At 35.3% G+C, this 17,414-nt stretch overlaps 1 protein-coding gene across 1 annotated transcript; it reads right to left on the bottom strand.

Moving 5' to 3' along the window:
* Positions 1–6,653: 6,653 nt before the first annotated feature.
* On the bottom strand, positions 6,654–10,349 carry LOC105183050 (uncharacterized). Its single transcript, XM_011140902.2, has 4 exons — positions 9,422–10,349; positions 7,664–8,110; positions 6,988–7,257; positions 6,654–6,786 (listed from the first exon to the last, which is right to left on the bottom strand). Exons 1-4 carry the CDS (start codon positions 9,859–9,861, stop codon positions 6,654–6,656), a joined length of 1,290 nt encoding a protein of 429 aa, XP_011139204.1. The 5' UTR covers positions 9,862–10,349.
* Between the last annotated feature and the right edge of the window lie 7,065 nt (positions 10,350–17,414).

The raw sequence follows: 17,414 nt of genomic DNA, 5'->3' as shown, positions 1-17,414 counted from the left end.
TATGAATATATATGTAGATAGTATATATTTAATCGTCTTGTGTCCGATTATATCTTGTCTTAGCACCTTTCTTATAAACCTGGATTTACAACAAAGAAAGTAACGGAAAGTAACAAATAAAATTCGTTACTTTCAAGTAACGGTAAACGCGTTATTTTTTAAGATCAGTAACGAAGTAACGGTAACGAGTTACTTTACCGAAAGTAATGGTAACGGTAACGAGTTACTTTTAAAAAGTAACTTTCCCAACCTTGCTTGCTGAATATATTAAAGATTAAAACTAGATATGAGTCTAGATGTTACGTCCTGCCGCTCCGCGTATTCTAGATCTTTTATATAATAGAGCGAATTGACACATTTAAAACGATAGATTCAATAAACATGTTTCGCGATTCTTCGAACGCAATGGCATTCACCGATTATTACACAGCGATTGTCTCTTTTTTCTTTATCTCCTCCTAGACTAGAGTCCTCTAGTTGTTTTGTCAGGAAAATCCATTGAGTCACATCCTCACGACTCAAACTTGCTGATTCCACGTCTCGTCATATTACCCAATAATTTCTCACTAAATCCTAACGGGATGACGAAAATCTCTTATATCGCCATAGATACTCCCATCCTTTACAACACATGCACCCCAACTCCCTAAAATTCCGTCCTGGTAAAGTTCTAATAAACTCTTGTAGCTCCTGACTCATAACATTAAACTCCCCACCTCCGAAAATGTTTAATAACAAAGATCTAATAGATGGACATAGACCCTTAGACCACTGACTCAATTCTAAACTCCCACCTCCGAAAATGTTAACAACAAAGTTCACAATTTTCACAACCCCCATCCTCTCAACCGAGATGACGTTTTAAGAAAAACGAAAAGGCTAGCACATTATTCGCCTGACCAGCACCTGAGTTAGAACCACAAGTTCGGCATCCAGAGATCTTTCTTTTGTTGTTTAATTTTTTACACTCAGGCATTTAGACGTGGAGTTGGTCTAAACGTTCTCTCGAAGTTTAACTATTATCCGCTGCCTAAAAAGAGGACACAGTTGTGTGTAACATCGCCGTTGACGAATTGGAAATCCGAAAGCGACAGGGCCAGCGTTGCACACCTACGCAGATCAGCAACATTTTCTTGTGGTTGCTCTCTCTCTCTCTCTCTCTCTGCTTTGGAACCAGCAGTAAGTTTTTACTTTCTTTATTATCTACCCTTCCTATAACCATTTTATTAATTCCCCTATTATTGAAATCCGGTTTTAGCAGGTTATTATCACAACATTGGAATAACTATCAAGAACATTTTCCGAACGCTCGAGTCGATTTTTTACACCAGAGATCCCGACCAACTAGCATCTCCGGTCCACTATCTTCGAGCGATAGTTAACATAGCGCTAGGAACCAACTACCACCCAGATCCTACGTTCCTATCCTTTTATCTTCTACCTCATTTTCCTCCGGGTACTCCTTCCTCTTTTCCTACACGCGCGTCCACTCCTTCTACCCCTCCGATATCTTATTCCCCAGTTTCTTTCTCGGAACTACTCACTCCTCTAAATTCACTTGGCCGCTCTCGTTCCCCTTCACCTGATTACTAATTCGTATTCCTTCCCTTTCCTTGTTCTCTCCTTTTTCTTTCCTCTCACACAAACAGACACACATACACATACCATCATTTGCATAACCATAAATTGTCATATTTTAAACCGCGCCGTTATATCATTTTGTTTGTCATCTGTATTTTAATAAATTTGTTAAATATCTAATTTTCCATTAATTAATTTCAAAATCACCCCACCTTCGAACAGTCGATTCATGGTCCTATCCTCGTAAAGGGATTCGCGTCCCTGACCGAAAAACGGACCGCTCGTCGTACGTCAGCGAGCGAGTAAAGGGGCCCGACGGGTTCCTGACCCGTTCCCTGACACGCGTGTACGAACGAGGTTCACTTTTACCGCGAACGGAAAAGTTGCGCTCCTCCTCTAGGACGTAACAATATATTATATATAACTAGATATATTAGATATAACTAGATAAATTAATGGGGAAAGAATATTATAGATCAGAGCTGGACACGATCTGCACATTTCGAGCGAAATTCAATAGGTGACCTACTGTCCCCCTCGCATCGCTGCGCGCTCAGCGGCCGGGGCGACGATGGCTGTTCACTCAAGCCCGTCGCTCTATAAGAAATCAGCTGCGGCGTCATATTATCATTAAAATTGTTTCCTCGTTTAATAATCACTTTAAAATATATATGTTTACGTGTTTAATACATATATATATACATGGTGCACGATTTATCTGAAGACATTGAAATATCTCGAGAACTATGCATTGGATAAAAAAAAGTGGTTAATGAAAGTTGTTAGTCTCGAAGGGGGACATCCAATGATACCAAACTCGACCTCCCACCCCACCCCCTGGAGGTGGGGGTTGGGGGCAACTTTGAAATCTTAAATGGAAATCCCCATTTTTTATTGCAGATACGGATTCTACGCCACAAAATACGTAAATTTTGTCCGAAACTTTTTTTTTTATTTGTAATAGATGGCGCTGTAATCGCAAAAAATTATATTTTCCGCAATTCTCCAGAAATGATCATTGGATTGAGAAATAAAAAATACCTGTTCGCATGAGGGAAACGCATGAGTTTCCAAAGATCAAAGGTTAGTAATATCATATAACAGCATGAAAGATTGTCTGGTCGGTCTTAAAAAAGAAAATTGTTGTTCCGATCAGAAAGTTATTCAAGGTTATTTGAAGAGGAGATATATGGCTAAAATAACTCAGCGGATTTTTTCCGACGGAAATAGAGGAAACTCCGGTGATTAAAGCAGAGAGAAAAAAAGAGAAATCTGTGTGTGTGACGTCACTGTTCTCGGAGGGTCGCGGAACATGAACATTTGGTCGTATAATATAAAATGCAATCCGCCCTACTTGACAACGAATTCAAAGTACGCGGAGTCCGCAGGACGTAACACAGTAATAGTCTCGTTATTTTATAGCCATACCTCGTACAGCGACGGGCCTGAGTGCACCGCGATCGTCGCCCCGGCCGCTGAGCGCGGAGGGGTGCGAGGAGGACGATAGGCGTCACCTACTGAATTTCATCTGAAATGTGCAGATCGTGTCTAGCTCTGCTATAGATAAAGTACAACTTTAGCAAAACACTTTACAGCTAGATAAAGTATTAGCTTCGAATTTGAAAATACTAACAAACCTCAGATGCATCACAGTATAACTAATCATTGATTAGAAGAACCGATCACAGTAAAAGCGAAACATCTTGTCATCGAATTAGCATAAAATGTACGTATTGCAGTGTAATGTCGATCAGAGCGAGAGGACTTGCCGGGTCCGCTCCGCTTGGAGCACGAAACGATCACAATATTGATAAAAAATCGACACGCAGTAATGGTATGATTAATCATGCACAATTTATTGTCTATCAATAAACGCAATGCCAAACACGAACTCTTGATATCGGATGACTCTTCAAAGTCCGGGAATAACATTCCAATTTGATGAGCGTTCAAGAAGCGTGCGCGATCGCGACCGTTCTTCGATTATGATCAAAGTCAGCAACGGTGCTCGGTCAGTCGTTTCCACTACTGTGCTGGCGCGAACGATAGAGTTGGAGGTTGTCAGATCCTGAAGGCGCCATCCGCGAGTTCCTCCTCGGAAGCAAATTGGGACGCTGGAGATGATTAACAATAACAGTTGCACTTCGCACCAAACACCGCGCCTCGCGTTTACTTTACTGTCGAACAGTGATCACAGACATTTACACTTATCAGCAACAAGACGACAAAAACTGAAAAGAAATCATTAACCGGTGCCGTCAAATGCACGAGCTATGCGCACGGTACGATGAGATCAACGAGATTCTATGTTGTCGATCAGCACCGAGCTTATTAGAAGAAACTGGTTGAGAGTACCGTCGGATCAGATCTGATCGAATCGAATTTCTGAATTTGAATCTAATCTCAATTTAACATATGACTTACTTATATCCTTTTCTACCGTCTTTGGGAGATGCGGTAGATTTATCACGCAACATAAAGAAAGCACGATAACGTGACTAAAGTATGCTCTACTTTCCGGTTTTCCAGGTATGTAGGATAAACAATGTAGCCTCTGATCAAAAGCATCTTCTGATAATCGAGTTACTTGACTCTTAGATTTATTCGGCTCGCTGTCTCAACAGTTAAATTTATACATGTGCATTATATTTTTTAATACTTCTGCTATCTTTCTTTCAATTCCTTCTACTTCCTTTTTATCTTAACGTTTTTTTACGTTGATGTTAAATTTTGCTACGATAGTGTTACTTTTTTACTAATTATTATATATTCAGATTAAGATTAATCAAGAGTTGAAATAAAAATAATAAAATAATATTTGAAATACGAATGTTGCATTAAGGTTCGTATGGATTATACAACATATAATATATAGGATGTCTTTTGGAAACGAATAATTGTGAAGATTAATCAGATCAAACTGAGAAGAAAAGTCAAGTACCATTTTGCAAAAATCGCAATGATTATTAAGTTATTAATGATTGAAAAAGACCACATCTAGAAGCTCTTTTAATTGATGAATTCGAAATTGATAATTAATTGGTGAACTTGAAAATTGGTGGAAATGATAAATGATAAATGATAAAAAATAAATAAATGATAAATGATCCATTCGCTATAATTGAACGATGCATAGAAATTAGGCATTTTGAGATTTAATGCTTCTATATAGAACAATGTTATCGCCTTATAAGGTATAAAGGACAAGTACCAAGGATAATAAATCACAAATTTGACAAGACATCTGATCATGTACATACATTCGGGTGTGACTTCTATAAAATTCTGTGAAATCGTTATCCAATTTCTCAAATCCCATAAGTGTTGTTTTATCTCCAAGGTGCCATGACAAAAGTTGTACTTAGTGGATTACTAGGAATATGTTTAATAAAATATATTACGTTTAAGGACTGAATACCAGTTAAAGTGTTATCTGTAACTAAACTTCAACTACGCAGAGAGATTGATAGACGATCGATTAATAAGATATTTGCGTGTCGCATTAAGAATTTTATCTTTTGTAGTTAAATTTCATGTTAAACTTAATTGCGTTGTAAATCGTACTGCTGGAAAGTACATATGCTATGGTTAAAGTGATAAATTGGTTGTTATGCAATAACCAACAGCTTTAGTTAATGTGATAAAATATATGCAATTTATCACTTTAACAAGTTATTTTACATAACCAAACTTTATTTAAAGTAATAAATGATGTTTAGAAAATGATTTTGGAGAAACTTTTGAAAACTATTTATATCCAATTGTCATGAATATTGGCAGAAATATTCCAAATAATATCAAAATGTTACAAAGTTATGAACAATTAAACCTACGCAAGTGCGTTTTGCATCGCGCGCTGCGCGCACGATTGTTGAAACCTGCGCGTAAGTTAAAAGCGCGTAAGCTGCACGTGCGGTTATCAAAACTCACGCGTAATTGGGCGCGCACAGCGCGCGATACAAAACGCACTTGCAACTTACGCATGCGTTTTAATAACCGTGTGTGCAGTTTACGCGCTTTTAACTTACGTGTGGGTTCTAATAACCGCGCGTGCAGTTTGCAAGCTTGTGATGGACAGTATCTCACATATGAAACTTTTATTTGCTATATTTTCTAAGTTAACGTCGTTTGGCAGTTAATTTTTGCAGAGAATTACTCAGATGAATCTCCTTGACAACACGCACGTAAACAAACAATAGTAAGTATAGTCATCGGTATTCACCTCGAGGCAGCTTATGTAACGCTTATGTAACGACTGAAACAAGTTCAGACTTGCTGAAATATGAGATTTATCGCTTTAACCAAAGCGTGTTGGTTATTATTCATAATCACCGTTTAATGTGATAAATTTTACAAAAATATGTATAATTTATCAAGTTAAACGAAGCTGTTGGTTATTATGCATAGTAACTGGATTTATCACTTTAATCGTGATATATTAACCATAACACTGGCTAGCATGCATGGCGATTAATGTCGCTGATTATTTATCGCTGATTTTTTTAATTTTAATCAAAAAAGATACAAAAAAGCAGAAAATACTTTAAACTACATAATGGATAGTTTATTATGCTTCTTATAGCACTGCGTCAATAATAGGATTGGATAAAAACTGAATAACTCAATAGTCTCTTATATAATATGTAGCTCTCAGTTCAAAGTATTTATTACAAAGTATAATGAGTTTCAAACTTTCAATTACAAAGTATATATGTCAACTATATTGATCGTAAGTAGAATTCCGTCGATAAAATATTACGATATTGCGATATTATGAAACGTTTATATATGGAAACACGATGGTATTTTAATTTATTCTACTGTTTTAAAAACAGATTTTTATGGTTACGATAGAAATCTGGCTTATGTAAACACAATTAAGAATATTATGCATCAGTTCAAGCAAATAAAGATATATATATATATATACGAAGGAAATTTGTACGAAGTTTTGAGCACCTTGTGATATTATGACGTAATGAATACATTACACACACACATACATATATATAAGTATTTATATTCATATATTTATGAGTTACAAATTAATATAGAAATTTTTTCAGCAAATTTTATTTTGTTTTCTCGTGCAGCTTCGCCATCTTCTTCGAGTCCAAATATAATACTGCTTCAAATATTTTATATGTTAGTCTATTAATAATTGATCTGACACTTGAGAACTTCAACGCATGATGTAACAAAAATCTAAAATTATTTCCAAAATATACCTTATAAAAAAATCATAATTATACACCATAATTATCCGTAGTAAGATTAATTGTAAAATATCCCACATATATAGATGCTTATTCTAGGTTCTACATCAGATAAGTTCTTGTGCCGGTGAATTAATATTGCATCACATAAAATTAATCATGTTATAAAGTATAAAAATATGTTACTTACCTATACATTTTATAAGCGATCCACTCTGTATAACTAAGCGACGCATACAAGTTGGGCATGTTTAAATTTAATATTTCCGTAAAGAGTAATACCGCGGTTTTATAAGGAAGATATAGAGATGAATAGTAGTGACGTAGAGATATTATGATACATTTTGTTATGTACACGAATTCGGGCTCGATATCCTTAAAATTAACTTTTGTCCAATATTGAGTTAAATCTCGCAAGCACCGTTTTATGTCCTCCAAGTTACCATGACATAAATTGTACCTGACGAACAATATTTAACGTAATATATTTCGTTTATATAAAGATACAAGAGATATATATAAATAATTATACTACGAAAGGTTGTTTACGATTATTTGTTAACTACAAAAAGTGGATCTCGATGGATTGACAATCTATCGAAAATATTTGGTTCTCACATTAAAACTCTTATCTTCCAGGAAAGAATTTTGTATTGAGAACGTATTATGCTTACACATTGACTCTATAGTTTTTTACATATATTTCAACTGTATATTTGACGTGCATATTTCAACAATACTTACATAAACAGTATTTACATCGACAATTAATAAGAAGAAGGAAAAGCAATAGGTTATTTTTATTTTCCAGCTCATACACGATCTAATATTGGCTGTTCAAGTATCGGTAAGATCACACTACTTACTCGTCTTTTATTCCGAGAAAATATCCATAACATTTCCACATATGGCAATAGGCTTCCAGATCCTCGTCGGTTACACCATGGATTCCGATATTCTGCGGATATAATACGGGTAAAAGTACAAAGTTGGCTTGTGTAATAGCCATCGTCATATCATTTATGCTTTTCAATTTATACGACGTGCCATCGAACATTTTGTAAGGACGTTGTCTGGGCTCTTCGAAGGGACACGTCGTAGCGAAATCCTTCCGAAGTAATTCGTACTCTGGACACCATGAGTTTGCTATCTTTGATGCAGCGTAGTATTGTTCGTTATCCATCTGAGAAACCTTTGTGCCTATCATCAGATGCTTTTTACGGGTAAATTGCATATTTCTATAGGCTTCTGTATCTTTAACCCAAGGCTCTCCATTGAACCAGGTGAATACTCGTTTTACAGTACTCAGGTACCTTCACATTTACGAATACTTTCTTAAACTAGGTGGCTCAATAACTGATTTATGCAACTTGCATGATTGTAGTTAGAGATGTGCGAATCAAGAATTTTTATGTCGAATCGAATCGAATCGAATCTCATTTTTTAAATTCGAATTCGAATCGAATCAAATCTATGAAATTTCACTCGAATTCGAATTGAATCGAATAAAATCGAATCGAATCATTAAAAAATTTAACATTAAACATTTTACTGACTGCAAATGCAAATAATGATGGAAGATTTTAATATGAAAAGGAATATTGATTATTAATTATTGTATTGAAATTATAATATCATCTTAAAGTAAAATATATATTTAAATATTTAAAATAATTTATAATTAAGTTATTAATTATAAATTATAAGTTAAAGGTTCAAACATACAGGCCCAGATGGCCCGTTTTGTGGCTGATGCACGCAAACGATAATGTATTTAATTCTTATTCGTATTATTCGGATTTGAATCATATAGAAATTCGGATTCGAATCGAATCGAATTACATTAGATTCGATTCGATTAGTTCGCACATCTCTAGTTGTAGTGCAAGGCCAAGTTTTATTAAATATTTTAAATGTGCAAAGAAAAACTCTTTTAGTGCAGAAGGAAAAGCTCTCGGAATGAGAACATGTAGCTTTTTTGGAAGATTCGAAAATGGTGTACGTTTTCTCGTGAGTTTGCAAGCAGGGGTCTTTCCAAACTTTTATCGCATTCAACTTTACCATAAGACAATGATAAGTGCTACATGCGAATACTCGAAGAATCGTTAGAAAAGAATTTGTTATTCAGAAGAAAAAATGCTCTGCGAATTAGATTTTTGACAATTTATACCACACGACATATATATTTATACGTTACATAATTTTTTACGGTAAGTTTATATCATAATATGTCCTGCCCCCTGTGGTTCTGATTCTTATTCTGCATAAAGCTGTGTATGCAGTTGCAGCACAAAATAGTCAAAAATCGTTAAAGACAAGTGTCATTCTTATGTGTTTCTAATCTTCAATATGACAATATACAATATACATATAGGTCTCATCACCATCTTCTTAACACGTTCCGTGCCGAATCGTTTTCATGCCATTTCAACTTTTCATTCATGCCATTTGATATCTTGAGCAAAGACAGATATGTTATCATAAAATATTTCATTATATTCATTAATTTATTGACCGATAAGTAACTAGCTTGTGTAGAATAGTTATCACTTCGGGTACTACTTCGGTGGCACGGAACGTGTTAACGATCTTGTAAATTTAGGCACAATATCGTAAAAGAATACCTTTTGAGTGCTAAGAATAATGTATGACTATTTCCTCCTATGATAATTGGTTTGGAAACATCATTGAATGTGTAGCTGTAAATGGCGCCGAAAAATAATGTTACGACAATCGAAAAGTAATGCTCACGCACAAACTTTTGTCCTCTGCGATATTTATCCATGTCTACCCATTCGGGTAACTTCTCTTGGGGTCGATTGTAATCTATCAGACTGAAGGCACCCGGTATGATATTTTGCAGAGTCTCTGGCACGTTTGGGAAGTATTTTCTTATATTCTGATCCAACCAGTCATGTTGCTCTTTTGTGGACCAAGTATCGAAACCGATTGGCATTGCAGTACCACAAACTATGCCTTTCATTTTTTCCAAGTATTCATCTTCACTGGAATTGTTTAAATGATCGTTACTACGAACATTTTGCGACATTTTTTTATTATCCATGGTTTACAGAATGATGGTCGTTTGAATACTTCCTTGATCTTCCGATCGATTTGTCAGTGACAGAAGGATTTCTGAGTTGTATTCTGAGTATTTCGCTTGATTGTACCGAGAGAAAGCTTCACGCACTTCTGTTACGATATCGTATTTCACATATATAATTTCTGTAATTCCCTCCATTAATGTAACTTTCCCAATTCCCATATCTTATCTATGTTTGTCCGCTCGAATAACAGTTTATCATTTCTATACATGAAGTTACAGTATTTAATTGACTTATAGCTGCAAAGATAAGTACTTATTAAATATGAGATATATAGGACAACAAGGATAATTATTCACAAATTCGACGAGATGTCATATACATCTATTTGGATATGGTATCCGTAAAATTAACTGCTATCCATCTCAACTTTTAAATCCTACAAGCACTATTTCATCTTCTCTACGCTGCCACGACAGACTGTTCGTAAATATTCGTCCGTCTCAACTATTGATTGGAAACACGAATGATACTTGATACTAATCATAATTTCTTAAAGACATTTATCAGCATTTGTTTGCTTTACATCAGTAAACCTACATATATGTTGCTTACGTAATGTTCGTAACCTTCGATAACTGCCTACTCCACTTCGTACATATACAGGGTGTCCTATTTTAAAGAACCCACTCAAATATCTCAAAAACACTGCGTTAAATCGAAAGATATTTCAGACAGTTTGGCTTAAAGAAAGACATAAGACAGTGATAGCACTGATCATCAATTTTCTTAAATAGAAATCCCAATCTTTTATTATATCATATTTTTCTACCAACTAATTTGAACAAATTTTGTTTAAAACATTTTTTGCTTAATATTTTTTGAGATATTTAAGGAAAGCTTGGTAACTTTCTCAACATTTAACTTACGATATCTCGCTAACTATTTTTCGAAAGAAAAAATAGTATTAGACTTTTTTATTTTATTTACTATAAAGAATATATTACTATAATAGTACCCTAACTTTGTTAATTTAATAATTTTGAAATTTCCAAAGGTCGATAAGTTAACAAAAGTTAGGGCACTATTATAGTAATATGTTCTTGATAGTAAATAAAGTAAAAAGGTATAATACTATTTATTCTTTCGACGAATAGTTAACGAGATATCGTAAGTTAAATGTTGAAAAAGTTACCAAGTTTTCCTTAAATATCTCAAAAAATATTAGGCAAATAAGGAAATATTTCAGACAAAAGTTGTTCAAATTAGTTGGTAGAAAAAGATGATATAATAAACGATTGGGATTTCTATTTAAGAACATTGGTGATCAGTGAATATCTCGAAAGTGGCGTCATCTATAAACAAAATGCTATCGCTGTCTTATGTCCCCCTTCAAGCCAAACAACTTTTGTCTGAAACATTTTTCGATTTAACGCAGTGTTTTTGAGATATTTGAGTGGGTCCTTTAAAATGGGACACCATGTATATGCAACATGTCCTTTTCGAATTTCTTTATAATAAGAGACGATTAGTATTGATAGAATACAGAATATGTAATCATAAAATATTTCAATATATAACAACAACAATAACAATAATAACAATAATTATACACTTTTATACCACACATATTTGATAAAGTTTGTAAACCTTGTGACGAAAACTGGTAATATGTTAAAGAACGTTTCACGTTAATAAATATAATCAGTCTTGTAACTTCGTATGTTACTTCCGTCGCAGTAGTTATGACACATGTTAAAAATGGACACACAAATTTCTTATAAATAAAATTCAATTTTCAGAGAAAGTGTGTGGGTCATTTGATAAGTTTCGAACCTGAGCATGAAGGTGTGAAAGCTCTATTTTTTTAATAAGTTTTTTTAATAGCCATATGCGATGTTTAATTTCATTTTGACAATCAGTTGTAGTACGTGTATTTTTCAACGATGGGAAAAATCGAATATTGTTCCGTGATTAAATACTTGAATCTAAAAGAGAAAATCTCAACGGAAATCAAAACCGAGTTGGATTCTGGTGACTTTGCTCCTTTGTTTTCAACGATGAGAGTCTGAATTGCCGAATTTAAGCATAACCATATAAGTGTACTCGATAACGAATGACCTGATCGCCGTAAAACTCCAAAGATTGAAGAAATGGTCAACAAAGCATCAAATCGTATTGGGTGATTGGAGATTAAAGGTTAGAGAGATGGCAGATACCGCAGGCGTATCTTCTGAACGTATGTTCAAAATATTATGATGTATGACGACTTGGATATGAGAATGCTAATTGCGCGATAAGTGCTACGCTTGCTGACAAAAATTCAACTTAAATTCAACTTAAAATTCAAGAATATTTTAAAAGAGTTTGGACCAGTCAAGTGGGATATAAATATTTTTCACGTTGACTTATGATTGTTGACAAAACATAGATTCACAACTACTCAGCTGAAAACAAAGAACAGTCAAAATATAGTGGACTTCTTCACCAGGCGAATCTGTTCCGAAGGAGACGAAGATGTTTCATTCGACCGGAGAATCTATGGCGACTATTTTTTCGAATAGCTATGGCATATTAAACATCGATTATCTTCAGGAAGGAAAAACTATCACTGGTACATATTATGCAATATTATTATATAATGTTCGAAATTGCAAAAAATGACCTCTTTGGAAGAAGAGAAAAGTACTTTTTGGCACACCAGGACAACGTACCGGTTCATACATCTACAATCATCATAGCCAAATTGCTTGAATTATGTTATGAATTGGTTCCCCGCTTCCTCCATTCGCCTGATATAGCTTTCTGCGACTTTTTCTTATTCCCAGACATGAAGAAATGGTTGAGAGGAAAAGAATTCACGACCAATGAAAAAGTGATTGCCGCCGTAAACGAGTATTTTGCAGGGCTTAACTCAACTTACTTTGCTGACGAAATGAGAGGACTAGAAAAGAAATGCACACAGTTTATTGAGCAAAAAAGAGACTATTGAAAAATAAAATCTATTTTGTCCAAAAATATAAATGCTTCATTGTTAGGCTCGAATTTTATTTTTATTAGACAGTTCTCGTACATATACATTTGCATAAAGATAAAGTGTGGGAATATATGATATCTGTTGATTGTGTATAAAATGATTAATATTATTATTATTACTGTTATTATTGTTGTTATAAATTGAAGTGTTGTGTGACTACATATTCTGCATATCAATATTAATCGTCTCTTATTGTAAAGAAGTTCGAAGAGAATACGTGTTGAGTATATATAGGATATCCAAAAAGTCCCGGACCGGTAAAATATATCGAAAACCAAGTATTTTAGGAAATAATATTTCAAAAGTTATATGTTTTAAGGAAAACATAAAACAATTATATCATTTTGTTTACAGATGGCACCACTTGCGAGATACTCACTGATCATTACTTTTCTTAAATGGAAATCCCAATTTTTTATTATATTGTCGTTATATTCGTTATATTTATTATATCTTTTTCTACCAATTGATCTTAACAACTTTTATCTGAAACATCTTTTTACTAGCCTAATATTTTTTGAGATATTTAGAAAAAAACTTGATCACTTTTCAAATATTTAATTAACGATATCTCGCTATTTGTCGGAGGAAAAAGTGCTACTAGACTTTTTAACTCTATTTAGTTTCAAGAATATATTGTTACAATAGCGCTTTGACCTTTGTTAACTTATCGACTTTTGGAAATTTCAAAACATCAAATTAACAAAAGTTAAGTAACTACTGTAATAATATATTCTTGAGACTAAATAGAGTAAAAAAGTCTAATACCATTTTTTCTTCCGACAAACAGTTAGCAAGATAAATTAAATATTGAAAAAGTTACCAAGCTTTCCTTAAATATATCAACAAATATTTAAAAAATGTTTCAGACAAAAGTTGTTAAAATTAATTGGTAGAAAAAGATGATATAATGAAAAATTGGGGTTTCCATATAAGAAAAGTAATGATGAAGTAATGAAGAAAGAAAAGTAAATATCTCGAAAGTGGCACCATTTGTAAATGAACTATAAATAAACTGATAGTTATTTTATGTCCCCTTTGAAACCGTACAACTTTTGTCTCATACATTTTTCTCTAAAATGCTTCGTTTCCGAGATATAAGTTTTTAGTAACTCTTTAACTGACTCAGCCGGTATATACCATAATCAGTATGAGATTAATTATATAAACCAGTTTTTTCTTTTTACTGTGGTAAGTCTGATTTTCTCTGCTAACTTTGTTTTGTTGATCATATTGGCCCCCTATTGTTGACTCTATTTACTGTGGTTGTTTTTTTCTGTTATCTGCTTGCTTTTGTACGTACGTACGTGAGTACGTCTTCATATGTATCGAGTTTTATTTACAGTGTGCTTTTTATTTTATTTTATTTTTTCACATTTTTATTGCTTTTTTCAAAAACGCGTCGATTCATTACGCGTGCCGTTAACAAAAAAATGTTGCGATAAAATGTTTGCACGCGGTGACGCACGAAAATGTAATTTGAAACATGAAAGAACGAAGACATGACTCGACGTTGTAGTAAGAAGGTAGCTATCTATGTGGCGGCTGCTCATTAAAATATTCGTTTTCTTGAAAACGTCTTTCACGGCCATAGCGCAACATTCGTCTGCAGCAAGAAAGACGTGGTTAAGAGGAAGGCTACACGATAAAGCCGTGCGATTCATCGCCGGGACGTGTCGCCGAGAATAACGAATCCACCTAGCGGACTCAATTCTCGTGCGTAAATACCTGATAAAAGCGTTCGTTCACGCTGAAAGAAGCTGAAGTGGTTTCGTCCCTTTTACGATGGACTTGACGATCTGTATGTGCGGGGCGCGCAAAAAGTGAATTACAATGCAGGATCGTGACGAATGGGAACGACAATATAAATTAATGCTTCGCAAGGCAGACTTAGCGTGCGACAATATTATTGTGACTTTTTTGTGTTGTGCATAATACTAATTTATTATTCATTGATTACTTAGAGTAGAAGATACGATCCTGTCAAAATACTTCATCATCTAGTCATCTAGTAGCCTTATCTCTAGAAAGCAATTCATACGATTTGGCAATACTGATAACCCTGTACCGGATGTTAAGACAATCACAATCCCGGTTTGTCCATCTCGTGTGGAAAAATTAGACACGATCGTCATGTTGACTTTCGATCTCGCTCGGGAGCGCTGTAGGGATTTCTTTCTACACCTGTTAGACGTTAACAATGATCAATGAAACGTTGGCTCGGGGTCGGGACTGGGACGCAATACGTGTCTCGTATATCTCATCATTTAAGATTCTCGTGCGCGGTTCCGTCCCGGGGGAGAGCGTCGTTCCTCTTCCTTCGTACGAGTCTGTTCGTTCGAGGTGGCTACCGGCGTAATAATGACCGTAATTACGCTACAACATTCGATCCATCGATCGATCGAGCGGGCAAATCGAAATTTGCCCGTTCGTCCGATCGAACGCGCTCCATCTGCGAGTTTTAATATTCCCCTGAAAAAGAAGATACACCGATCCTGCCCCTCCGACGTAATGAATCACTCTCATCTTCCACGTCGGCGCTTGGTCGGCGTTGTCGAGATCGAGCGACGAAGAAAATCGCTCGTGTAATGGCTGCTTGATACAATACGACCGAGGTGATAGAACCGGGGTTATAATACGGCGGGCGCGGGAGAGGCGTTATTTATGTATGGGAAACGCTCGATTCGCCAAGCGCAGAATCGACGGCCAGATTAGACGGTTTCGCAATCCCAGCCTCGCTATTTCTCGATTATCGCACGCTTATCGCGACGTGAGGCTCGAGCGTGCGTTTCGCCCTATCTTTTCGCATAGAAGAATTGCGTTTCGATAGTTCCTTCTCTCTTCCCCTTTTCTCTCTCTCTCTCTCTCTCTCTCTCTCTCTCTCTCTCTCTCTCTCTGTCGTCTCGCACCCAAAAAAAAGTAATTTCAAAACAAGTGGAATCATTTAAATTTTAGAAGATTTTATTCTTATATATGGCCTCAAGAAGATTCCTCTAAGATTAAGAGGAAGATATTATAAACACATTATTCTTAAAGTTAGGGCGATTATATGTCGCATGTATAATGCAAATCTTATTAATTTTAATATAAATTTCCTCTTATACACAGATTATTTAATTTTTTTTAAGAGAATTATTTATTCTTACTGTACTTTATTCTTACTGGTTAATTTTAAAAAATTATTATAATGTATATAGCGAAAAGTAATATATAGCAGATACACTTCAGGCTCCAGTTCTATAATAAGTAGGCATGAATGAAATAAGATCATCAACAATAACGATAACAACAACAAATAAATTTCCAATCAGTTTTGTTATGGATTTCATTGCTACAAAGATGTTCATCACAACCAATTGTATAAAACATGGTTAAAAGAAAGAATATATTATTCAACTTCTTGTAATAGATTATAAGTTATATTTGACCAAATATAAGTAAATTATCTTCGTTATATGTTGCAGCAACACACCTACCTTTTTAAAAGGCGTTCCAAATATTCTGACCCGTGAGTTATTTTTTCGTTCATGTTCTGGAAGTAGAGCATGACTGAACAAAAGAAGCCGACATTCAAATCAACATATTCCTCTTCGTACAAGAAGGAAATTAATTGATATAAGAGGAAATCCTCATGAAATAAGAAGAAAACAGTTAGAACATATCTAATAAATTTTAGATGAATGGTTCATTTTAATCGCTCTATCGAAAGCGAGGAATCCTTTTCCTGTAAGAGGCTTCTCTTAGAATATGAAACTATGGGGAAAATCACTTTACAAATAGAACACCTTTTTTTTCGGGCGCGCACTTTATCGGCGACCATTCGCCAGGCGTGGAGCGAGGGAATTTTCGGCCATCAGCATGACCGCACACTTGGGAAATGTCCGTTGTCGCGTGGCTAAAAAGTGAGCACCTGCCCTCGGCAGAAGTTGACTCGCTCGGATGTGCCAGTGGAGGTGGCACACCACGAGGCGGTTCAGCTGTTGCTGCAGCTGAAGTAAATGCTGATTCCATGAGAATCGAACCCACCTACCGCTCTCGGAATAGCTTTTCCTTCTCCTGCTTTTTTATTCCTCTTCAATAACGGATCGCGTGTCGCGCGTTGCCCTTTATTGCTCGAATGAGAGAGAGATGTGTGTCGAATCGTTGGAGTCGCTCCCGTAGACCTCGTCTCTTCAACTTTCTTCTTCGGCGTTTTTCAATGAAGCGTTGAATATTCATCGGTATCGAGTCAAAATAAACTCGTGCAAACAACTTCCTAATGTCTACCTAATCTCATCGTTACTTAATTGTCTCGTGACTATCGATGACTCGCCTCAACGAGCTCTTCCTCGCTCCCCGGGACAATCGCGCTTCTTTGAACTTGAATTTGATTTCTTCACCGCGAAAGCGCCGAATTCAACTTTTTTTGGATCGAACAGGTGACCTCTCGTTTGCCTCGTGCCTCGTGTCGTTTTATACTCGAGGATAGTCATTTTGCAAACACAAGTTACATTTGTAATCTTTGGACCTTTTTGTTTCTTTTCACGAGCAAACGGC

The sequence above is a fragment of the Harpegnathos saltator genome, unplaced genomic scaffold (genome assembly GCF_003227715.2).
Source record: "Harpegnathos saltator strain DR-91 unplaced genomic scaffold, Hsal_v8.6 scaffold248, whole genome shotgun sequence".
NCBI lineage: Eukaryota > Metazoa > Arthropoda > Insecta > Hymenoptera > Formicidae > Harpegnathos > Harpegnathos saltator.
Note: the sequence above shows the minus strand (reverse complement) of the source record. Positions and strands in the feature narration are given on the sequence as shown.